This window comes from Doryrhamphus excisus, linkage group LG23 (assembly GCF_037039965.1).
Source record: "Doryrhamphus excisus strain RoL-2023G ecotype Guam linkage group LG23, RoL_Dexc_Guam_v1.1, whole genome shotgun sequence".
NCBI classification, from domain to species: Eukaryota; Metazoa; Chordata; class Actinopteri; order Syngnathiformes; family Syngnathidae; genus Doryrhamphus; species Doryrhamphus excisus.
In genome coordinates this window covers 1,383,153-1,408,682 of record NC_136379.1, presented here as the reverse complement: position 1 = coordinate 1,408,682, position 25,530 = coordinate 1,383,153, and the positions used below count along the sequence as shown (strand labels likewise).

Below are 25,530 nucleotides of genomic sequence, written 5' to 3'. Positions count from 1 at the left end.
CTCATTCAATGGCAGACATTTTTCATAAGCTATCCCTACCGGTATCGGCCATTTTTGATTATTTTGACTGATTTTACAAGGCACACAGAATATTGTGTTCTACGGCAACACGGACAAGGTACTTACCAAAAGAAAAAAAAAAAGTATGTCTCTACCTTTTTCAGTTCTTCAGCAGTAAGACACAGGTAAATTTTTTTGTCAACCAAAAAAAGCCTTTTTTTCTAAATATACATTTCATGTATAACTTTCATTTTGATGCACATTTTTCCATATATACTACGTATTTACCCAAAATGTCCAAACAACTATGGCAAAACATAAACAACACAAATATGGTTGTCTTAGTCACATACGATTACCCACACAGAAAGCTTTCTAGATAATCCAGAATCTGCACCTATTCCAGCTGTATTTTGGGGGATTTTGTGCTTCCCGCGAAAACGGTTGTTTGAATTTATTCCTGTTTATTTATTTTTATTCAATTTACTCCGCTGTGGTTGGTCACACCGTTGTTCGGGTATTGTGTCGCTAGCTGCGAACCCAACTTTATAGGTGTTGACAAGAAACGGTGATAAGAAGTTGATAAGAAACGGTGATTCATCTTTTTAAAATATCTGCTTTTGACCCACAGCCATATCTGTTGGATCCCGAATCCAACCCAAAAGTAGAGCCTGGACAGTCTGAGGTTTCTCACAAAAAGACGTTACTTCAAGACGTCTCTCAATGATAAGTAGCTTTAGCGTTTTAGCACTAGGTTAACTACAGCATCGGAAAAGTGTGTAATGTTTTATGCGGGACTACTACTGTTTAAAAAACTTGATTGTGGTGGGAAAAGCTATTAACAACCCAGCTTCCTATATGCACACTCTATAATGCTACACAGACAAGCGCTTTTGCTCTAAATAAACACAATTAGTAACAATTGTTACTGACTGCTTGCTCTTCTGACTCTTCCACATGAACAAATAATGTTGGAAAGGCGCCAGGCTTCAGCAAGTTTGTCGGCTAGTCCAGCTGCATACTGGCCCATGTTCACAAAAGTCCAGTGAGAAATGCCGTTGACAGATTAAAATCATCAGGAATTTCAACTACTTGGGCCTGATGGTGGCGTCGTTAAGAATTGTACCCTTTCACCAGAAGAAACACTTCCATTGCTAACAATGTAAACACAGAAGCAGCGCTTGGTTGAGGGCAAAGAGCTTATCTGGCTTACAGCCACGACCATATAAGGAAGCCTGTCCATGTGTGACATCACAAACCTCCAGTTTAACAACGCCCCCTGAAAATAAGCATTTTGAGCCATCACAAACTTCTTTCAGGGATTATTTCCAAATGAGCAAACCTCATTATTTGAAACTTTGCTATCATTTAATACAATAATACAACATTTTAACTACATTTATAGGACAGAAAAGTGGAAAAAGCATAATAGGTCCCCTTTAATATTCACAGATGGCCAATGCACCACACAGGAAATGAACTCACCCCCTCCAAAAGGTTACTTGTGGGGAAAAAAAAACATCTTTGACCCTGTGAGAAAGCAAGAAAGAGCAGCTCCTTTCATTGGATTGGTTGTCTCAAAATGACAAACACGCACACAAAAAAGGACAGCCAACTTGATTAATTTTTCAGGCTACATTTTCTTTCCTCTGGAGTGTGCTAATCCATTTTTAAATACTCTTTGCTGCTTCATCTTCAATGGAAAATAGCTTTTAGGAAAAAAATAACAAGAATTCAATTTTTAAAAATAATTAAAATGATGACGATGACGGCAGTGAAATGGAGCGGCGCTGGTAAAGCTTTTTGGAAATGAAACACGGCCGTGTCCACTTCAAGCGAGTACATTGGACATCGGAGGAAATGGCAAAAAAGTAGCACAAATAAGGTTCCTTTTGGTTTGGCATGCAGGCGTTTGAACACGGGACACATTGAGTGAAGGGCAGGAAGAGTTTCAGGCTTCCACTCTGTAAACAGCGCAGCCAGGCTTAGGCTAGCGATGCTGCCAAGGAGAACTAGAAATTGAAAAACATCTTCTGCAAAGCTGTTTACACAAACGCTAAGAATTTTTTTATGTTTTGCATTTTGTTCCCTAAAAAAAAAAAAAAAAAAAGGGATGTATGCGTTATAATGCGCCTACCTGGCATGAGCGGCTGGCCGGCGATGCCCATTGGAGGCATGCCCAGGTTGTTCATGGCTGTGGCCCAGGCGTTGGGGTCCGACATGGGCATGGATATGGAGTTGGACTCCATGGGCATGTTATGGATCCCCTCTGCAGAGACACAAAGACAAAAAGTTAAGCACCACAAAAGAGAAAAAAAACCCAAACAAACCAAAACAGTCATGTCAACAAATTAGCAAATTACCAGCATGACTTAAAAAAATGCTATATTTCAATACGAAAATTAAAGGATGTGAAGGTAGCTACAACTTACATGATTTTATACTCTTTTATACATGTACATTGTTCTCAACTCCTATTTCCATGTCCAATATTGTATTGCACAAAATAATGTCACTTGGAGCTAAACATTCCCATGTCTTTGGACGGCAAACTACTAACATTGGTAATGGTAATGGTAATGGTAATGGTTTTATTTCATTTGAACATGCATCAGATTACAATTGAATGCATCACATAATCAGTTCACAGTTCCACATGTCCAAAAGGAGTAGGAAGAAGCAAAGCTTATTAAATCCTACCCCTCCATCTGATACTTTTACAATCAATAACTGTTACATTTGTTCACTTCCTGCTTTCCATAATACAGTTTAGGGTTGTTTTTTTTTTTTTTTTAATAATGCACCTCGTACCGAAGTACTCGGTGATATGAGCATCCAATGCCATAATGGGTACCATAGTAAGTGTCAATATAGTGATATATATAACACATCATGACTGGTTCATCATGACTAATGACATCACCAAAACTATAAAACCCAAAGACTCATGGTGGCTCCTCCCCAAACATTCCTGCAGGTGACTCCCTTGGTAATCTCCCCAGGTAAGACCAACTCTGTACACCTGTAGCTTGGATTAATACATCACTATTATCAATGACATAACTCCACAAACAATGAAATCCTGACTACAACAACACAAGGGACAAGTGATGAGTTCTAACTCATTGACTTTGTCACAGCGGTGTGCAACTTTTCCAACCAACCCAAACGCCTTCAAAGTTCCCATTGCACCATTCAAACGGTTTCTTTCCTGTTCAATCCTTCTATTGCATGATAAAGTTTTCACGTGTCACAGAAATGTTCTGTAAATGTTTCGATGTTTGTGTGTGTCAGTGGATTCTCGTACGTATTCTCGTCTCCTCTTTCCGCCTCAAGATGAAATCCAAAAGAATGTTTACTACCTTATTTTAGCAATAAGAAAAACAGCCTTGAGAATATTACTTCCATGAGAAGAGTCTATGCCGCAACGAGAACCGCTCGAGACGGTTCTGTAAAGACACGGAAAACCAGGAATCTTCTAACAGAAGGAGCTGAGAGCTGAGGAACAGACTGCCGTGACCCTCGCAACCCCACAACAAAAAGGCACTTGGAAAATGATTCACCTCGCCGCCGTCTGTGCAATTTTTTGACACTTCGGGAGCTCGGTGGAAATGAACTGGGATGCTTTCAAGTACCGGTAAATAAAACAAACAGGCAACAAGTGAACCTCGGCTTGGTGTAAAATGTGATTATCACGGATGCGGGGCATCATTCGTTTTTGCAGCGCTGGAAAATCAGACTTGGCTTCATAGACCCTGGACAAATAAGGTACTAAAAAGGCTGCAGTCAGGTGGCAGTGAAGGCATCATACATCCATTTCTAAAGCACCTTTCACTCTCCTCTGCTCGACCTCTGTCCATCTGATGGAGCTGCAAATGGCTGCCAGTGCAGCTGGAGCCAAACTGCCCCCTTGCCGCTTTGTGACGCCGCCGCTGTTAATCACTGCCAGCGCCCAAAAGCCTCACCTGTACCTGTGCTTGTTCCACCGGAAGCGAGATGGCGTTTGTCAAAACACTACAACCTCTCTCGGTCTCACATATAACGATGATTATGATGATGAGGCTTTCACAAGCCGGCTTTTTACTGGTGCAATTTCCAACTTGGAAGCGACCAAAAGGAAGAAGAGAGGAACGCTGGCATGCGATTTTACGGCGCTTTTAGTGCAGCTTACACTTCAATCATTGGCTGCGCTGCAGTGAGGGTGAATGCATGCGCACACGTTTAATGGCGATGTCAGATGGGACTCGAGACCATTTGTAGTATTGAGTACATAGTACTAGTTTCCCTGACAACGCTCCCTAGAAAGTCAAGGCACAATACACACAGAGAACTCAAAACAATAAATATGAGGCGTTTATCGCTGGAACCTTTACAGGCAAAGACAATCTGTTGGTTTGTATTATTCCCACAGTCAATTACAGTCTGTTCCGGGGTCAAACTGTGGCCACCAAAAACATTCAAACATTTGTAAGAGTCTTCTTTCTCTTTGGGATTTTCCCTTCAGGGGGCCGCCACAGCAAATCAACCACCTCCAACCAACCCTCAAGTCCTCCTCCAAACCTCCTCTTTGGTCTTCCTCTACGCCTCCTACCTGGCAGCATCCTTCTACCAATATATTCACTATCTCTCCTCCGAACCGTCTCAGTCTGGCTTTTCTGACTTAATATTCTGATGTAATCGTTACTGATCCTATCCATCCTGGTCACTCCCAATGAGAACCTCAGCATCATTTGTAACAATTGTAAGAGTCGTACACGTGTAAAAAGAAGCGAGCTAGTGTTGGTATTAAGAAAGGAAAACCATGAAGTGACAAGTCTAGAATCTTCACTGACATTCAATTGTAAAAAGAAGTTAACTACCGCTAGCATTAATACGTTAACACGATAAAACACCAAGTCTTTTGAAGGGGAACTGCAATTTTGCCCATCATTTGCAATCCTTATGGGAAACATGAACACATATTTCTTTCCATTCACTGTGTCTTTATTCAAGATGTCCTTTCCCCCCTAAAATATACAGTAGATACAGTAGATGCCCATTTTTTTGTCTTTACTTTAATTTTGACCTTTACCCTTTGTATTGTATTGTTGTGTGATTTAGTGCGCGTGTCAGCGTTGTATAATGTGGCCTCTCCAAGCTCAGAATCAGAATCAGAAATGGTTTATTGCCAGGTATGATCAAGCACATACAGTAAAGTCTCGTTATATCGATATTCTCGGGAGTCGGAAAAAATATCGATATAACCGGACTATCCATATATCCGATCCTGCGCCGAACTGCATTAAAAGTGGGCAATAATGCACTCGACATTGTTCTATAGTATAGAACCAACTGCGTTCGTTCGTGGAACGCCAGCATGTACATATGAAAAACAGTGATTATTGCAAGCGATAAAAAGATATCTGAATACAACACAATTAAATACATGTATTTGTACGCTTGTGTCTTCGTTGGAATAGGTGTGTATGCTATGTCAGTTGGTTCTTCCGTTGCAGGCATGTGTTTGGCCAGCTATGTGGGGCGGGTTGAGCATGACCTGTGAACCAGGAAGTGCGGGAATCGGTGTGTGTGCTGCGCTCTGGTGGTGGAAGTGTGAAAAATAAAGTTGACTGGAAGCAGCCGTTCACCGTGTTCTTTTTTGGTATTGAAATCCTTAAGCAAAGATTGATTTAAGCTGCTTTTGTATCGATATAAGCAGACCAAATTGGCTGGCGGGAGATGAAAAGGGCATCGTAGTAACCGGATTATCATAATAACCGGGTATCGTACTAACAGAACTAATTATATCATAAAAGACTAGAAATTTGCCGGGAAATGAAAATAGTATCGTAATAAACAGTAATTCGTTATAACCGATATCGATATAACGAGACTTTACTGTACTAGGAATTTGTTTTGGTGAAGTAGGTGCAGACACAGTCTGTTTTTTGTTTGTTATTCCAGAAGTGCAGTCTGATTGTTTTTCCTAAGAGTCCAAACTTAGCGTTAATGTAACGCATATAGTGAGTGTCAAAGTGGCAGGATGAGGCAGAGGTGGGGCGTGAAGAGTGTCAGGGGGGGTTCCGGGCCTTGTTGATGAGGCTGCTTCCATCCTGCCAGAGGTTTGTTGTTTTTTCAATGCCACATCAGCTCATTTGCATGCTACCTCCCTAATTGTATTTCTTTATCCAATGAACCTCCCTCGTCAAACACACAAAATCAGCTGCTTTTAGCTGAGGATCGAGGTCAAGCAAGCATCATTTTCCAGAAAAGTCCACAGCCTTTTTGTCCCACTTGGTAGCTTTTCATGCTCCACACAGAAGAAGAAGGCCATTGTATTGCAGCACAATGAGCGTGCACGCAGCCAGCGTCAATTCAAGTTGCTTTTTTTTTTCCCCGTTCTTGTTTGGAAGATATTGTACACTCCATCTGTCTTCTCAGACGCTTTGTGTTCAGCAGCCATATTGCGCTCGGCAATAATTACTGATTTTTGTAGCGTCTACTTAGCAATAATGACTGTCATCAAGTCCTTATGCTGAAGCCTTGAAATCCGACGTAAGGTGCTCTCACATTCTTGGCCAATGTTTTTATTTATGTATTTGTTTCCACCGCACACCTTCTATTACGTTAATTTTTGTCACCATCCTTAGCTCGCGTGTAGTTATTTTTTACATATTTTGTATAATATAGTTTGTATTTTGTATAGTTTGTATAGTTTTTTTATATTCAGTATAGTTACTCCAGACTCCATTCACTATGCAATATCTGGTCAACCTCCACGTGCAATATTAAGGCTCTAAATCAGGGGTCTCAAACTCAATTTACTTGGGGGGCCACTGGAGCTAGGGTCTGGGCGAGACTGGGCCGCATCAGGTTTTCCAAAAAAAAAAAAACAAACGTATTTATTAAAAACAGATAAATGAATAAACTTCGCCTTGGTTTCGATTTTCTACAAGAAAAGCTCTGATAAAACATTCCATTGTTCTCAAATATCTTAATTTTTATTTTTCTACACAAAATAAGATGAAAAATAAATAAACAAATCAAGAATAAAGAAAATCAATAAATAAATATAATAATAACAATAAAACGGCAAATAATAAAAACTTAAGAAAGCACATATAGTTGGTGGGTAGACAAATGATTTTTTTCATATTAAAATGAACAAAGCATTATTAGAGCCCTGTAGACATGACAAAACACGACTATAGTCACATTTATACTCTTTTTATTTACATATAAACATACTGCGCAACTTGAGACACATGCTAACTCGCAAACTAGAGAGCTAGCGACCTAAACGGTAGCCTTCAAGTTATTTCCTTTAAACTTAAATATCCAAAAACTTACCACTTCCACACGGATAGGGAGGATAACTATTAACAGTTATTTAACCTTGAACATGAACATGAATCAAACGTAATAATTTTTTTCTGGGTACATGATACCATACAGCATCCATATCAAACTAGTGTCCTGCGGGCCACATTTGGCCCGCGGGACGCGTGTTTGAGACCCCTCCTCTAAATGCAATATATTAAGTTCTAAGTGAAGTATTTCCATAATGCCTCATATTAATCTCATAGTGTATAGACTGGTCATATATTTCATCTGGTTTCATATTATCTGCATACTGTATTTGTATATAACTCTGGGAAAAACTGTTGATTTTGTTAATACTTGGGTTGTTTATATTGTTTATTTTTCTATATTTTGTACTGCTTAACTGATTCTGTACTGCAAATTTCCCCACTGAGGGACAAATAAAGGCATATCGTATCTTATCTTAGCCCGTTTAAGGCACATGAATTTTGGATTAACGACCCTTGGCTCCGAGCCGCCTGCTGTTGAATGACGCTGACGGCCAATGGGCTTGAAAATGACTTAATTTCCCCGCTGCCCGCCAGGGGAGCTGAGAGGTGGGGGCCGAGCCTTGTAAAGAGCAGAATGGAAGGAAGCTAAGAAACACAGCGATTGTCACAGTGGAGGTGGCGTCATTGTGGTCGCACACAGGGAGGTCAATCCATATTCTTACTGAGGAGAGTCCATCATGTACTTCTGATACCGCCATCGATTGCCTCCTGCCAGACTCCTCCTTTCTAATCGAGGTCATTATAGCGGAAAAGAGCATGTGTGCAAGTCTTACCAACTTCCGACTCGCCATTCATTCCACATTTCTGTACATTGATGATATTGGTTGGTTTCCTTGGTATCGACTTCCGCCCTCAAGGTCAATCTAGAGCCCTCAGTGGTAGACACATAAAGTATCCGGGTGACGGAGAGGAAAGATGGGCTTAATGAACCAAACGTAAATGGACAAACATGGCCGTTCTGATAAAATTACTTGACTACACATAAAGAATATTCAATAAAAATGTTAATATGTCACAAAGAACAGGAAGTCACCTGGCAATAGCCACGTTTACATGAGGAATTTTCGTCTTTCCGAATGACCTTTCCGAAATGGTATACATGGAAAGGAATATTCCAATCGCGTGTCTACATGCGGCGCTATAATCAACCAGAATAGTCAATGGGGCATGCCCAGTAAAACGTAAACACCAACATCACGTGATACCGACTTCCTGGAGTTTTTCTTTCACTTGTTGGAATAACTCCGTATTGCCAGTTTTTCCTTTGTCCAGTCTTGGAATTTAGTTTGGATCAAAAACAAACTTTCCTTAGCAGTCCAGTGCCGATTGCTCGCCTCCATTTTTTTAAATCGAAGAACGTCTGGATCTGCGTGTTACGTCATATCTCAGCATTCGCTGAAAGAACGCACCCGGGAACAGGAAAAGATAAAGTTCAATCTTGCTAATATTTTATAATTAAACTCGGCACATGTTTTATATAGATATATATTTTCTTTTTGAATAAAAGTGGACTTGTGAATGGCGTATAGAAGGGTTTAGATTCTGTTCCACAGATGGCGCTAATGCACACCAAAGCTGCTTGCCAACCGCCAATAAACAACAGAAGAAGAAAAACACCAGGAAGAAGAACGCAGTCTGACAACTTTCCGATTGAGCGGGTACAAGATACCTCAATCGGATTGGGGAAAGGAATATTCCACCCCTGGGAATGCGATTATATGTTCATTCGGATTGGCACTTTTCTTTCGGAATGAGGTGTATACAAAGGTTACATTTTTTCCGTTTGAGCAAATAACCCGAATGAAATTGGAATATTTGGGTCCATGTAAACATGGCTAATGATTCATTGTAATATCCAAATAAAAAGCTTGTGTTTTGCTTTTTATCAAAAATAACTAATTTTACACCATTCAAGTTATGGGGGAACTGCACTTATTGGGAATTAGCCCATCATTTATCATTTACAATCCTTACGTGAATCCTGAACACATATGTATTTCTCTTTTCTGTGCATATAACCTGAGAAAATGAGTTAATACCAGCTAGCTAACAATGCATGTCAACAATGCATAACCTTATTCTGTTTTACCTTGTTTTATATCATCAAAATAAGGCAAAAATACTAAGTATTACATGTTATCATCAATATGCTTGTCCATGCATGATCACAGCATGTATATACAACAATAAAACTTTATTAGAGCATTTTTTTACAGGGCTTTGTAGCTGAAATAGGTGAGTCCCAATTGTGTGAATTGTTAGCTAGCTCATATTAACTAATTTTATGGCGTTATCATGCAAAAAAAAAAAAAGGGAAGTGTGCTAGCATGGACTGGATAGTGTTGCTTTTGCGGATACAAGAAAGTGCATGATATGCTGTTTGCTGCTTGGCCTCAGTAAAATAAAAAAAATGACCAGAGTCGACAGGGCATGACAGTTACTTGCTATGTCTCACTCAGACCGTGGAAGAAAGATGACAACAGACCCGAACTTGCACACAAAACGAGGCTCTTTAAAGGCATCACCAGAATAGGAGCAATTTCCATGCATGATATGCAGCAATGACTCAAATAAGTCAGCAAGTGCAGATGAATAGTACGTGTTATGTATTTTACATCATTAAAAGAAAATGTGGACTGCACGGCGGTCGAGTGGTTAACACGCAGATCTCACAGCTAGGAGACCCGAGTTCAATTCCACCCTCGGCCATCTCTGTGTGGAGTTTGCATGTTCTCCCCGTGCATGCGTGGGTTTTCTCCGGGTACTCCGGTTTCCTCCCACATTCCAAAAACATGCTAGGTTAATTAGCCACTCCAAATTGTCCATAGGTATGAATGTGAGTGTGAATGGTTGTTTGTCTATATATGTGCCCGAAGACAGCTGGGATAGGCTCCAGCACCCCCGGCGACCTGTGTGAGTATAAGCGGTAGAAAATGAATGAATGAAAAGAAAATGTAGTAATTTTTTTAGAATATAAAAAAGTGGTATTTTATTTTTAGCGCTGTGCTGACTTTCTATACCAGGGGTGGGCAAACTTTTTGACTCGCGGGCCGCATTGATATGACAAAATTTACCGGGGGGGGGCAGACTATATATTTTACACGTAACAGTCCACCTGGTATTATTGTATCTGTAAAATTATTATTTATTATTTTATATTTATATTTAAATATTTTAAAAATAATTAAATATTATAATAATTACAATAAAATTTAAATAATAATAATAATTATTATTATGTAAAATATGCAAATATAACAATAATATTATATATAATAATATAATAATTAGCATTAATATAATAATTATAATAATCATAATAGTTCTAATAATTATTATAATAATCTAATAATCTAATAATAATAATAATAATAATAATAATAATAATAATAATTATTATTATTATTATTATTATTATTATTATTATTATTATTATTATTGTGTATTATTATGTGCTTGTGTCCCTTTTTTCAGGAGCACTTTGTAAACAACAGACCATGTCAAAAAACGAAATTGATAAAACCATCAAAAGGTTGGCTCAGGCCATGATGCCAGGTTGTATGTTGAGTTTAAATGAAATACTTTGGAAAGATTGGGCGGGCCGTATTCAAACACTTGGCGGGCCGGATGTGGCCCCCGGGCCGTAGTTTGCCCACCCCTGTTCTATACCCACAGTGATTCAGCTTGAAAGGTGGAATTTTGTGAATAGTTGGCAGGCCTTCAATGTTTTCCAAGGCGTGTATCAGTAGTTATTTTTACAGCCATGCAACAGAGGCACTTGTGTTGTTCTGCCAGTGTTGTCAAGGAGGAATATCCGTCGCCGGACAGGAGCGTGACTTCTTTGGGTTCTTATCAGGCTGGAGAGAGGTGACAGACAGGAACTGATTAATCCGATAGCGGGCGGGGATGAGAAAACGAAATGGGAGATAAGAAGGGGCGTGAAAAAATAGGAAAAGCGGAGCCGTGACCCGCCGCATCAATACTATGAAAGGACTGCAAACAATGTGATAAATAACAAACATGGCCGTGTGTGTGTGTGTGTGTGTGTGTCTGTCTGCAAGGTGAAATAAGGGAGTCGCCGTCATGTCGGCTATTAAATGCCATCAAGCTGAGACACCGCTTGATGAGCTATTTGAAAGCTGTGAAAGAAGTGTGACAAATCAAGTGTGACTATGATTTTTCAACGTGGGGGAAAAAAAATATGCATTTGACAGAAACAAGCTGCATTCTGACTGTTTTGCTTGCTTGATTAGTTGGCACGAATCAAAACATCACTTTTGACCACAGCTTCCTTAAAAATAACTCACTTTACTTTTATCGGTTGGTGTGTGTTCTTCAGCTGCACTGTGGATTTACAATTTGTAGAAGATACGTTGGTATAATATCCGAACCGTGTGAGGTAAATTACATGCATTATCAATCTACCCAGGTTGTATGGCAAGAACACGTATTCCACTCTTTATTAATAATGATGTTTACGATCCAGTTGTTTATGATGAAGAACTTATTATGCTTGTAAAAATGTAGAAATACAACCAATCAAAGCATATGCACTCTTATCTAAAGATCAATAAATATATTTAAATACAAATGAAACTGACGCAACAATACTGTCATAAAGATCATCTAATAATCATAATAATCTATGGTAATGGTTTTATTTCATTTGAACATGCATCAGATTACAATTGAATGCATCACATAATCAGTTCCTAGTTCCACATGTCCGAAAGGAGTAGGAAGAAGCAAAGTTTATTAAATCCTACCCCTCCATATCATACTTTTACAATCAGTAACTGTTACATTTGTTCACTTCCTGCTTTCCTAATATAGTTTCAGTTTTTTTTTTTCGTATTTTAAGCCTTATGCATTATTTTAGCTGTTTGAAGATGAACTTCATCAGCAAGTTGAAGTATTTGTGATTTTAGAAATAAGGAGTTAGTATGTTCTCTGTACACAATCCAATAATCTGAAATCACTTTTTTTTCCCCAAACAGGGCCATGTAGATTTGATTTTTTCACCCTTAATAATAAAAAGATTAATTTAAAAGATTCATTTTAAAAATACATTTTGTGTTCAGTTGTGTTTCCATTGACTATATATATGAATATGAACATTTGTTTAACAGTCTGAAACATGTACGTGTCAAGTTGACCATGTGGCCTCATAAAAGAGGTTAGAAAACTGGGTGGAAATCTCTGGTACTGCTCTAAACTGGTTCATGTCCGATCTGGAGGACAGGAAGTACTTTGTTGGAAATGGAAACTGTCTCAGACCAAATGGTTATGACATATGAGGCTCCCCAGGGGTCAATCCTAGGAACCCTGTTCTTCAAGCTGTACATCCTTCCTTTGGGCCACCAATGTGTCCTACCCGAACGATGTAGACAACAGCTCTGAGTCATATTCCTGTATATGTATATAATATATATTATCATATATACATATATAAACAGGTGAGGTAGATTTTTGCCATGTTTGGTACGTCATTTAAACGTCATTTAAAAAGTGACTAATGCATAATAGGGGAGCTTTAAGTCAAGCCTTCCTGCATGCTATTAGTGTAGCGTCATTGGAACAATACTGACCCCCCCCCACCCCCCCAAAAAAAGGTGACAACATTAGCTTTTTAACCTCTTGCAAAATTCCTTGACATGATCAGATTAATTCTGGCACCTGTAGTGCTGTGGGTTCTTCAGGATTAAGATTAAGCTGCCATCATCTGAGCAAATGCCGAACAACATTCGGGAATTGCATGCTGTCAAAAATGACACACGGTGTCTAACATGTCACCTCTAAGAGACTCGGAATTTAACAGACTTCTCACGGGCTGCGTTTAAAACGTAATCCTGCAGCACAAGCAAAGCAAAGCAGAAACATCTTCGTTTCTGCTTCAGCTGCTTGGAAACTCCACTCCAAGGCAGTTAGCTGAATGATGAAATATTCCACCCAAGAGGCAGCAGAGCAAAGAAAATACCAAATCATTAAGTTCCCACTTTAAGACAAGATAAAATAAAGCAATAATGTCAGCAAGCATGTTTTACATGTTTAAAACAACAAGCACAAATCCCACAGATTCCATTAGCGAGCAAACATAAAATGCATTTTGGTTTTTTTTTTGGTTCTAAAGTGCAAATCATGTGTTTGTTCCACTTTGTTCCGGAATGGCTAAATGTGCAACGAGCATGCGGTTGTGAATGTGAAATACCTTGGACCATGGCGAAGCCATCAGTAAATAATGGCGGTGGGAGTATGCGGAGTGGCGCGGTTGTGAAGATGTGAAGAGAGCGACTCCCAGCAGAGCGACGGTGAACTCGGGAGACCAAACACTAATAGGCAAGCGGATCGTTACGAGGCGCTGGTGCAAAAATGAGTCGGCAAAACTAATTATGTGCCACTTGCATGTAGAAATATGGAACATGGAAAGCATGCATGATGTTTCTCTATGGGTTCATTTGCTCTACAAACAATGAAGATCAATGACGGATGGTTCCATTCAGTAAGACATCAAATTGCTTAGGTTTTCACTAGGTTAGCCTTATTAATCCGCTCAGAAGGTCCAACTCCAAACACAACTGACAACAACCAGCTCGCCGCCTCTCCCCTGCGGCAACTCCAGCGTAGAACAAGGTCCTCACTCTTGGTTTGGTTCCAGAACCCAAACTGTGGGTTGAGGTGGATCCGACTATTTCTACTTGGAATGTCTTCTTCTTCTTCGTTTGTTCATTTTCTACTGCTTTTCCTCACAGCGGGGGTGCTGGAGCCTATCCCAGGTGTCTTCCTAGCCAATCACAGGGCAAACAACCATTCACACTCACATTCACACCTATGGACAATTTGGAGTGGCCAATTAACCTAGCATGTTTTTGGAATATGGGTGATGATGCAACTATAAAATAGAGGAGATTATGTTTGGTGCACGTTTCATTCATTCATTCATTTTCTACTACTTATGCTCACGAGGGGCGCAGGGGTGCTGGAGCCTATCCCAGCTGTCTTCGGGCGAGAGAGCGGGGTACACCCTGGACTGGTGGCCAGCCAATCACAGGGCACATATAGACAAACAACCATTCACACTCACATTCATACCTATGGACAATTTGGAGACGCCAATTAACCTAGCATGTTTTTGGAATGTGGGAGGAATCCGGAATGCTATCATATTGTACACTAACTGGGAATTATTTCCGGTCCCAAAACTTACACACCCAAGAACCAGACTATGAAATCTTGTATAGTGTATTGGAAGTGTTTTGCCCAAAATCTTCTCTTGACATTGAAGTCTTTAAAATTCATCACCGTTTTGTGTGCACAATATTTCACCCAAATCCATACAATCAAGTTTCTTTGAGACGTATTATCATGTCTAATAAGAATGGGAACAGAAGTGTTTCCCCCCCCTAAAAAGTAATTGCTAAGCTTCCTCGGATCCCACCGCAGCAGAAATGTTTTAAGCGGGACATACAGTAATAAGTGCACTAATGGAAAAAATATGATTGGGAGTGTTCAACTTTTATATCTATAGAGACTTCAAACCTCAGTGGTGGAGCAGCCATGACATGGCAGTGAATTTAGATAAACATGAATCTTAATGAAATGAGACAGGCACATTTGTGTACGTGTGTGTGTGTATGTATGCTATATTAATCAACTCCCTCATCTATTATGCATTAGCTTCCAACTTGACTTATCATGAGCAATTTGCTCTCCGACACCGCCGCACGCCGACTGGGATGACTGCGCTCGGTCAACATTTTGCAACGTTCAAATTCATTTCTATACAAAGAGCAAATGTATTAAGAGGTATTATGAAAGGGGGTCGTATGAGGCCGTATGCGTATTCACCAAATCAGGATGTTTTTTTGCTGTACAGGTTTAACCTTTAGGGTAGAAAGCGGTGTCAAGATGTCGCAACTTCAAACGTTCGAGCAGCTCTTCTATGAAATGTGGAGCAAACAAGTGAGCGGGGGGGGGTTACTTATGTTTGGTTCTCATAAATAGACTCCAGGGACAAATAATACTGTTGCAACATCATTAAAAAGTCACTTTTGCATATTAAGTACCTTTAACATACTCAAAATCTAACTGAAAGTATTTTATGGGTTTTTGAATGTGCCCTTCCCTAAAAGCAGCTCTGCATCATCGCACCAGCAACCAATATGTCTGAATGATGTCCACACTCCAAGATTCATACCTTTGGAATTCACCCAATCGCTGCCTAAATTAAATCCTCGCTGCAAGGAGTTGAATATCAAAGTTTCCATGTGAAATATCAGACCGCGTACTCCGGTTTCCTCCCACATTCCAAAAACATGAATGTGAGTGTGAATGGTTGTTTGTCTATATGTGCCCTGGGATTGGCTGGCCACCAGTCCAGGGTGTACCCCGCCTCTCGCCCTAAGACAGCTGGGATAGGCTCCAGCACCTCCCGCGACCCTCATGAGGAAAAAGTGGTAGAAAATGATTCGGCTGTACTGTCACCTGTAGGGTTGCTACGATCGATCGGTAACTGATCAATACCTGTCGACTTGCGAGTAAAAGCATGCGAACGTCATATCATGTGCCCGTAAATGACTTTCAACGTTGATCACATCCGGTTAGAACTTTTGTAGCATTTTGCGATGTCGAGTTATCAAGCAAATGGTTCAGCATCAGTCGGACGGCATGTTACATTTTCTTTATTATTATAGTTATTATACACAGCAATACTTAGGATTGGGAAATGAATCTTGCGATTCTCCCACATTTGTTGACATTTTTTACTTTCGATTCCTACATTGCAAATGAGGGTCAACACGATTAAACACAAGAACACGTCGTCCTGCGTGCTCATTGGACAGTTGAAAGAGGAAAGTGGCTTCGGAAAATGTTTTAAAGACTCAAAGTATGATTGGTTGTAGAGGTCACGAGCGTCACCCGTACTGGGGGTGAATCCGTCACCTGAACACAGTGAAGGTTCCTCCTGCACTAAAAGTGCTATGGCCTGTCCGCATGCTCCTAAATCCGTACTGAGGCGGTACTCATCATATATGGAACCCGAAATTTTGCACACGTTTTTCCACACAAGTAGACAACACGCAAATTATATTTGGGGTGACCTCCAAACGTATCGTCAAAAGCGGATAAAAAGAAAGTGGCAGATGTTGGTTAAAAACCCTGCAAGAGGTCCTCGTCCTTGTTTTAACGCCGCCCGGCATGTCCTGACTGTTTTCCGACAGCACAAAGCAAACACACACATAGCGGATTAAGCCTGAGTGTGTTGCGTCAGATGGCGAACATGACAAGAATTCCAAATTTGGGGCTGAAATAATGCGGCTAATACAAAAAGGGTGCAGCGCCGCGTTGCTTGGAGACATTAGCGGCCGAGGACAGAACAGCTGTGCGACATAATGGAGTCCACATGTGCTGTGGAGAATACATCCAAGAATGATTTTCTAAGAGCGCAGCATGGATGGAAGATTGCATTACACGACTCCACACACACTTCATCCACTGGACCCTCGTCTGCTTCACTATGCATCCGCCATATCAATATTTAAGCCCGAAAAAGTCAATTGCATACAAAACCTTTAATAAAGACAAAAAGCGAGAGCGGGGAAAGAAAAGGACTTCCACAGACCGCCTCTCCCTCTCCCCGGAGGGCCTAAGTATGAAGTTGTGAAGGCCTGATTAATTTCTTCCTGTTTACTGTCAGTAATAATGTCATCCATTGTCCCGTGGAGGATACGAAGGAGAAAAACATTCATATAGTTTTTAAAGCCAGTGACAGCAAGTTATGACAAGAAACACGACGCGATAAACAATGAGAACAGCATCGAAATAAACACAAGGCTTGAACCTTCCGGCTACTGAAATATGTGCTTTCAGGAACGTTATCATTAACTTGGGACACTCCTGTTCCAGCTGCTGTTTCCCAAATAGCCAAATACCGCTTTGAAAGAACATTTTTGGAAGGATTTCTTTCGGTTATGTGATGCTTATGTGCCTTTTTCACAAATTAATTAATAAAATAATTGCTGTTTCATGGTAGACTATGGTCCATTACTCGTCAAAACAGATTTTAATACAAGTATTATGTAGTATTCTGGTCACTAGGCGGCAGTAATGACACAAACATTGAGATATTACCTTACATTAAATTACCTTAAAGGGAACCTATTATGCTTTTTCCACTTTTCTGACCTATAAATGTCGTTAAAATGTTGTATTCTCGTGTTAAACTATGCCAAAGTATCACATAATAAGGTTTACGCATTGAAAGTGAGCCCTGAAAGTTTGGTTTGAAACACTCGGTTTCAAAAGGCGTGGTAAAACTGCCCCTTTGTGATGTCACAGAGGGGCGAACTTCCTTTTATGGTTCATAGTTAGGAAGCACTTTGGCCATGTGACCAATCACAGCACAGCGGGCATGCACGGAGGCGGGTCGTGGAAAAAAAATACTGGATTCTGCAAAATTCATTCATTCATTTTCTACCGCTTATCCTCATGAGGGTCGCGGGGGGTGCTGGAGCCTATCCCAGCTGCCTTCGGTTGAGAGGCGGGGTACACACTGGACTGGTCGCCAGCCAATCACAGGGCAGATTCTGCCCTAAAAGGCTTTCTGTTCAGGTTATTGAGTGTAGCTGCTCTACAGGGGTCCACAACTCAATACAAAGGGTGGAAAAAAGAGCATAATAGGTTAACAGGCATGCCTTATGATAGTATTACTTAAAAAAAAAGTAGTTAAAAAATAGTTAAAAAAAGGTTCCCCTCCCATCCCAGTTGGAAAAGCTACATTTCTGGCTTCTACATTTTATGTTTAACATAAATAAACCAAGGCTAACTGATTCATAATCCTTGAATTCATCACGAATCATAATTAACTGTCTCGATTCCTTGCAGCATATTAGTTGCACTATAGTGTAAACAATAATAGGAGTGTAAATTTGATTATGGGTGTGTTATGTCATGCCCACAGAGTTCTAATACTGTTAAAAAAACATATTTAAGTAGCGATAATATAAGATGCTCTAACTATGAATGTATTCCATTTATTAACCTTGAGAATTCACTGAATGCGGTCAGGTCTGGGGTCAATAAACAACTATAAATTAGGATTTTGAGCAGGTTTTCGGTTTCAATAAGGATCAGCCATTTCAAAAATGTGGCACTGGACACTGTAACTTTGCTTTAATGACCAAAAAAAAAAACCTCCACCCCTCAACCAGAGTACCGTGTTTCCACATTTGAACTGGCTATTCAGTGTGTCAGATTCAATGAAACTGTCTCAAAAGGGAATGGTACTCTTTTTACCTTGCGAGACGTTCGTTCGTTGGCTATTGAGCTGCAATGGGTTGCCTGTTTAGAGGAGCCAATCTAGCGAAAGCCCACGTCCTTGTGAATGCATCCTGGCTAAGTGTTCAGATGAATAATTACGAACGCACACAACAGTGGCTGGTGTGTCTTTGTAAGTAAGGCTTGATGCGGACTATTTACATTTACGGGACATTACAGGTTGCATTCATGTTTATGTTTGTGACTTGCATGCAAACATAACTGTATCCTAAAATAATGAACATTATTCCAATCTCAACAACCTTAGCTTTCCAATGATGTATAACATGGGGAAACGCACCCATTGATACCTGAACAGCATTTTGACACCCAAAGAAACAAACAAAAAAAATGCATGTTGAAGTGTATAAACTAGCTCCACACTAATGTCGATGTAATACCTTAGAAAAAAATGAACACATCCTTGATGGTCCCAGCTGTAAAAGCCTCAAGGCAAATCTTTCAGTAACCAATTAGTGTGTGGCAGAAACAACACATTAGTTCAGCATTCAGTCAAGTTAACAGCCATCCGAGTGTTCACGCCGCGTAATTCATTCAATGGAGTACAATTACAGTATTGGCACAATGGCCTCCACAAATCAAAGTGAAGACATGATCTAAGTCCAAGGTCTCACATCCTGCAAATCGGAATCAGACAAATAGATCGAGAGCTAGTTTTTCCCCCGACAAAATATTATTAAGTACCATTATACTGGTAAGTGATGAACAGATCTTAACTCATTTTGACACTTATACAACAGCTAATATTTAAAGTTTACTTTTCATTTCCATAGGTTGCTATATCGCTGGGTTAAGAAGACAAGTCTGCCCTTCCAGGGTGAAAAAAAAGAAGAATTAAGTGTTTTTATTGACGCAGACATCAGCTGAGGGCAAACTTGCTGGGAAATCGCTTTAGCGGTTTCACGTCAAAAAGCGAAGAAACTTGAGGCTACATTCGATTGCAGGAAAAACATCTGGTAAATCAAGTACAGCCTGAAAGGAAGGCGGGGGAAAAAAAGTGGAACAGTAGAACAGCCAGGAATGGAAGAAACCCCCAGAAAATATTTTTGGATGACGAGACAGGTTCTTTCAGGATAAGATGCAAGTGTGTACTGGCTGACAAATAACATAAAAGAATAGGAACCTTGACCCAATTTACCTAAACCTAACCCATAGCTAGTACCACCTCATCTTTGATCAGATGTTCTTTTAATAGGCTTCTACGCTTCTAGCTGGGTAACCTTGTGTCAGACATCTCCAAAATGAAAAGCGGATACAGAGAATTCCGGTAATTTTCTGGGAACACATCTTGCAGCAAATCTCACAAATAAATCAACCAATAAATCCCCCAAAATAGCTAATATAATATTTCAATATACAATAAAAATAATAAACTAAAATATATTACATCTATTTAAAAAATGACAATACATGTATAAACATAACAGTGGACATGTTTGTAAATACCGTATTTTCCGGAGTATAAATCACACAAGGCCAAAAATGCATAATTAGGTAGAAAAAAAAACATACATAAGTCGCACTGGAGTATAAGTCGTATTTTTTAATTTTTATTTATTTTCCAAACTACTTGACCAAAAACAGACATTACGTCCTCTTGGAAGGCAAGTTGTAACATTAATAAAAGAATAGAGAACAGGCTGAATAGGTGTAAGATATGCTAACACAATGCTTATTCAGATACACCAAAAATAAACATGAACAGAAAAGGTGTCCAGTGTTTATGTAATATAAACACTTTTTAAATGTATAAGTCGCTCTGGAGTATAAGTCGCAGGAACAGCCAACCTATGAAAAAAAGTGTGACTTATAGTCCGGAAAATACGGTACTATAGTTGCAGTAAAAATGACTCCATATTTCCAACTATAACATCGTAATTAGAGATGGATATTAGAGCTATTATTTTTTTTTTTAGGTCCGATACTGATTTTTAAATGTCAAGAAGGCTGAAAAATGATTTCTAACACTCTATGATTTGTTTATGCAATTAAGATACAAACAGCGCTCTTAATTCCAAGGCCGGAAGTGTGTTGAGTGTTTTGAGAATGTGTCTCGACGGTTAAAACACCTGGGTCCAAGAATAAACGTGCCTCACATCCTTTTTTCACTCAGAATTTGTATGGCAGCGGGCATCGTAAGACGCTCGATTCCGTAAAAAAGTGGTTAAACACGACACTCACACAGCCTTAGTCCCCCCCGATTTACTGATTATAATATTGCTTAGTTTCCTGCATTTTGTAGTCCTGTTTTTATTCTTATTTATGAATTTATCTTGGACCTCTTTATTTTAAAATGTATTTATTTATCTATTATTCAGCATTTAAACACTTAGTGAACAAATGAAAAAATATGAAAGCGTCCTTCCTGCATTTCCAGCCCTTTGTAACAAATCTTTTCCAATGAATAAGGATTTTGCTCTAAAAAAATAAATAAATAAAATAAGATAAATAATAATAAAATAAATAAAATGAAAAAAATATTGATTTGTAACATGCAAGCCCCCAAAATGCCAGTATTTATTATGACGTGTGTAATATGGCTGAAGGTTTGTTGTGCAGTTCAAGTCCGTCACAGCCAGCCCGCCTAAACTGTCAGTGTCAAACCAGGTTGAGCCCCCGGATTTAGCACCCCCGCCGGCCCACCAACGCATGAGCTGTTGTCACCTCGGCCCGCCGCTGACGGCATCTTATCAGCAGCTGCCAATTACAACACGGGCATCTTATCGGCACTAGCCAATTAGAGGCGGAGGAGTCGCTGTGAGGAAATGTCAACAGCTCAGAGAACTTGCCAGGGTTCTTTATCTGGCCCCCGCCTCCCCGACCGGGCACTCCTTTCTTTTTTTTTCCCTTCCTGCTGACACACTGTTGCAGAGCTGTGTTGTGACAAGAAAAGGTTGGCGGTATGGCAAGCTTTCAGCCCCCCCCCAACCACCCCCAAAAAGCAAAGCCTTCACGTATGGCAATTTGGAATTTTAACTTTGACAGCTGACGACAGGAAACACACTCAGGTCTGAAACACGAGCCGTGCGGTTGTCACCGCTAAATATGTATGGACAGTTCATTCAGCGCTAGATGGTCTTGGGAGTCCTGTCATGGTTTAACAAGCTTTTGTTGCTGCTGCATAAACAGGAATAACTATCTGTAGACGACAACAATGTATCCCGGGGGTCACTTGTGGATTTTCTCAAGCAATACAAGCGCAAAGTGAGGCAGGGTACACCCTGGACTGGTGGCCAGCCAATCACAGGCCACATATAGACAAACAACCATTCACACTCACATTCATACCTATGGACAATTTGGAGTAGCTAATTAACCTAGCATGTTTTTGGAATGTGGGAGGAAACCGGAGTACCCGGAGAAAACCCACGCATGCACGGGGAGAACATGCAAACTCCTCACAGAGATAGCCGAGGGTGGAATTGAACCCTTGTCTCCTAGCTGTGAGGTCTGCGTGCTAACCACTAGACCGCAGTGCAGCCCATAAATGATTAATAATGAATAAAAAGAAGAAAACTACAGACTTTCATCTCCATGATGTTCTATATCTAGATAGTGATAATGGAGTCCTCCACAAGCTTACCACCTGATTCAAACAAACAAGTCTTGGGTGTGTAGGCATGCGAGTCTGCCTTCACCAAACCACACCTGGCACCGTTTTATCAGATGTTTGTACTACAAATTATTGCTGATAAACAATATACAGTAAAGTCTCGTTATATCGATATTGTCGGGAGTTGGAAAAAATATCGATATAACCGGACTATCCATATATCCGATCCTGCGCCGAACTGCATTAAAAGTGGGCAATAATGCACTTGACATTGTTCTATAGTATAGAACAATGTCGAGCAGCTTAAATCAATCTTTGCTTAAGGATTTCAATACCAAAAAAGAACACGGCGAACGGCTGCTTCCAGTCAACTTTATTTTTCACACTTCCACCACCAGAGCACAGCACACACACCGATTCCTGCACTTCCTGGTTCACAGGTCATGCTCGACCCGCCCCACATAGCTGGCCAAACACATGCCTGCAACAGAAGAACCAACTGCGTTTGTGGTTTCTCTCGTGTGTATAGATTCTATACAGGCATGTGCTTTTGTATCGATATAAGCAGACCAAATTGGCTGGCGGGAGACGAAAAGGGCATCGTAGTAACCGGATTATCATAATAACCGGGTATCGTACTAACGGAACTAATTATATCATAAAAGACATTTGCCGGGAAATGAAAATAGTATCGTAATAAGTAGTAATTCGTTATAACCGATATCGATATAACGAGACTTTACTGTATATTATTGACGCCATTTTTTGAGATTTTTTTTTTTTTTTGCTGTTTTGTTTATAAAGTATTTACTTCACTGACCAATAAGCGTTGACTGTTGGAATAACGGCTCTGCTGCACCTTGAAAAACAGTTTTGTTTTTGGACAGGATGGTTGTGTTTGAGTTACTTGGTTCACAAGGCTGGTCGCAGCTGGAGGAGGAACCTCCGAATGTCTGACTTTCAACCATACTGGGGAGGCTACTGGCCTTGTCGACTGCAAACCCTGAAATTGGACACAGCCTGTGTATCCACTCACTAGAAGCTCCACCCCCACCTACTGGGACAAAAAGATGTAGACTGAACACTCTTGTCATCCAGCCTGTTTGGCAAAATGATGTACTTTTATGGAATGTATTTATTTTATAATGAATAGTCATTTTTCTGGGAAGCATTGTATTGATTTGTCTCCTTGCATTCAACTTTTATTAAACTGTACAGTAAATGAACTCAATGAACTTGTCTCGTCTCTTGTCTATTTTGCAGCTGGCTGAGATTTAAACTTTTTAACTTTAACCTCCATTATGTCTCTCCAGCGTCAGGCAGGCTCTAAAGATTGCATTGTGTCAAAGAAAAGAAAAGTGAAGCGATATCAGGCATTGTGAAACACTGAGTGGAGAAATAAGATCTTGAATTTCTCTGTACCAGGGAAGCCATTCACGGAATTATCTCCGCAGACTGAAATCTGAGTAAAAACTACAGTATATGTAGTCATTCATTCATTTTCTACCGCTTATCCTCACGAGGGTGGTCGCAGGGGGTGCTGGAGCCTATCCCAGCTGTCTTCGAACTGGTGGCCAGCCAATCACAAGGCACATATAGACAAACAACCATTCACACTCACATTAGTGGGCGTGCCCAGAGGCGGCCCATGAGTGGAATAAATTAAAACAGTTTTGGAAAGCCAAAGAAATACAGCTGGAATGGGTTCAGGTTCTGGAAGATCTACAGAGTGCGGGTTATCATGTGTAGCTGCTCTATAGGAGTCCACAACTCAATACATTCATTCATTTTCATTCATCATCTTCTACGGCTTATCCTCAGGCGGGGTGCACCCTGGACTGGTGGCCAGCCAATCACAGGGCACATATAGACAAACAACCATTCACACTCACATTTGGAGTGGCTAATTAACCTAGCATGTTTTTGGAATGTGGGAGGAAACCGGAGTACCCGGAGAAAACCCACGCATGCACAGGGAGAACATGCAAACTCCACACAGAGATGGCCGAGGGTGGAATTGAACTAGCTGTGAGGTCTGCATGCTAACCACTAGACCGCAGTGCAACCCAGTATATATATATATATATATATATATATATATATATACAGTATATATCAGGCAACACCGCACTCAAACGCTGCAAAAATGATGGAAGATAAAGATGGTATACTTGAACACGCGACAGGACCCCCCCCCATAAAATGGATAGTTGATAACTGAGCAGCGTAGTGGTCTCCTAAAAGTTTCTCCCTTCCTTGCAGCAACCCTTCCAGTTCTACACGGACGTAGTTTGTCCATTAAAGACGCTAAAAGCAAACCAATGTAGGTCAACATATGTTAAGCGATCAGAACTAATCAAGATCTTAGCTTTGGGAGGAATCCTTGCGATGTTTTATAATTCATAATGTTATGATGTAGACTATTTAGGGCGTGCATGGAAAATGAGACGGGATGTAGAGACATGAAGCTTTTACGCAGACTCTAATGGCTATCAGTACAGTACAGTACAGTACAGTACAGTACAGGTATATCAACTGTCACATGGTATTACACGCTGCACCAGCGCTCGTGGTTGGACTTTTAAGACCACACATGAGATTTGTAGCAGATGAATCACGGTCTGGCGCTTCCTTGGAGTAAAGCTTTCAGGATGGAGGTCAGTGCAGCGTTTCAGGTGGTTCATTGTCTCCCTAATGGCGACACACTCGACTAAAGCCGTGAGACATACCTGCACTGACAGCGGCGCTTTTCCACGCACGTCCTCCAGCTTGGCTTCACTCACCGCATGAGGCGAATTGGGCAGGGCTTTGCTTGCAGGGGCATCTTTAATGGATGAGGCGGTGGACTTGAGTCAATGTTTAAAAGCAGGCAGGCGGCTGACGTGACTTCAGCACAGTGCAACAGTAATGGAGCGGTGCGGGATGAAAACATCAACATTTTTTGGGAAAGTCTCAAATGTAATATCGTAATTTCAATACAGGATACATTATTTACGATATTAAACCGACATGTTTAGAATGATAACTCATTAGCATAGTTCATGTTCAACGTGTTCCACTTGTCACTTGTTTTTGCTACTATTATTTTTGGTTGCACTACAAGTGAGGGGGGTGTCAAAATAGATATTTTCATGGGCATCTCAAGTATTCAGAGTTTTTTTTTCCCCACCAACAGCGGGGATCTACCGTGCAGTACATGAGCAGCTCTCAACTTGAACACCGGCTTGAAAATTTCAACTATCCAAAAGAGCTTTAAAGAAGGCAGCAGGGACCGAATGCAAGGCAGGAGAT

The 25,530-nt window shown here is 40.4% G+C and overlaps 1 protein-coding gene across 4 annotated transcripts in view; it reads right to left on the bottom strand.

Annotated features, from left to right (window-relative positions):
* The window catches only part of enox2 (ecto-NOX disulfide-thiol exchanger 2), a 220,225-nt gene that overhangs the window by 63,914 nt on the left and 130,781 nt on the right, over positions 1-25,530 (bottom strand). For all 4 annotated transcript variants that reach the window (XM_078788495.1, XM_078788496.1, XM_058076578.2 and 1 more), the window contains one exon: positions 2,138-2,269. In XM_078788495.1, coding sequence (XP_078644621.1) covers positions 2,138-2,269 — 132 coding nt within the window. The remainder of the gene's footprint in view (positions 1-2,137; positions 2,270-25,530) is intronic.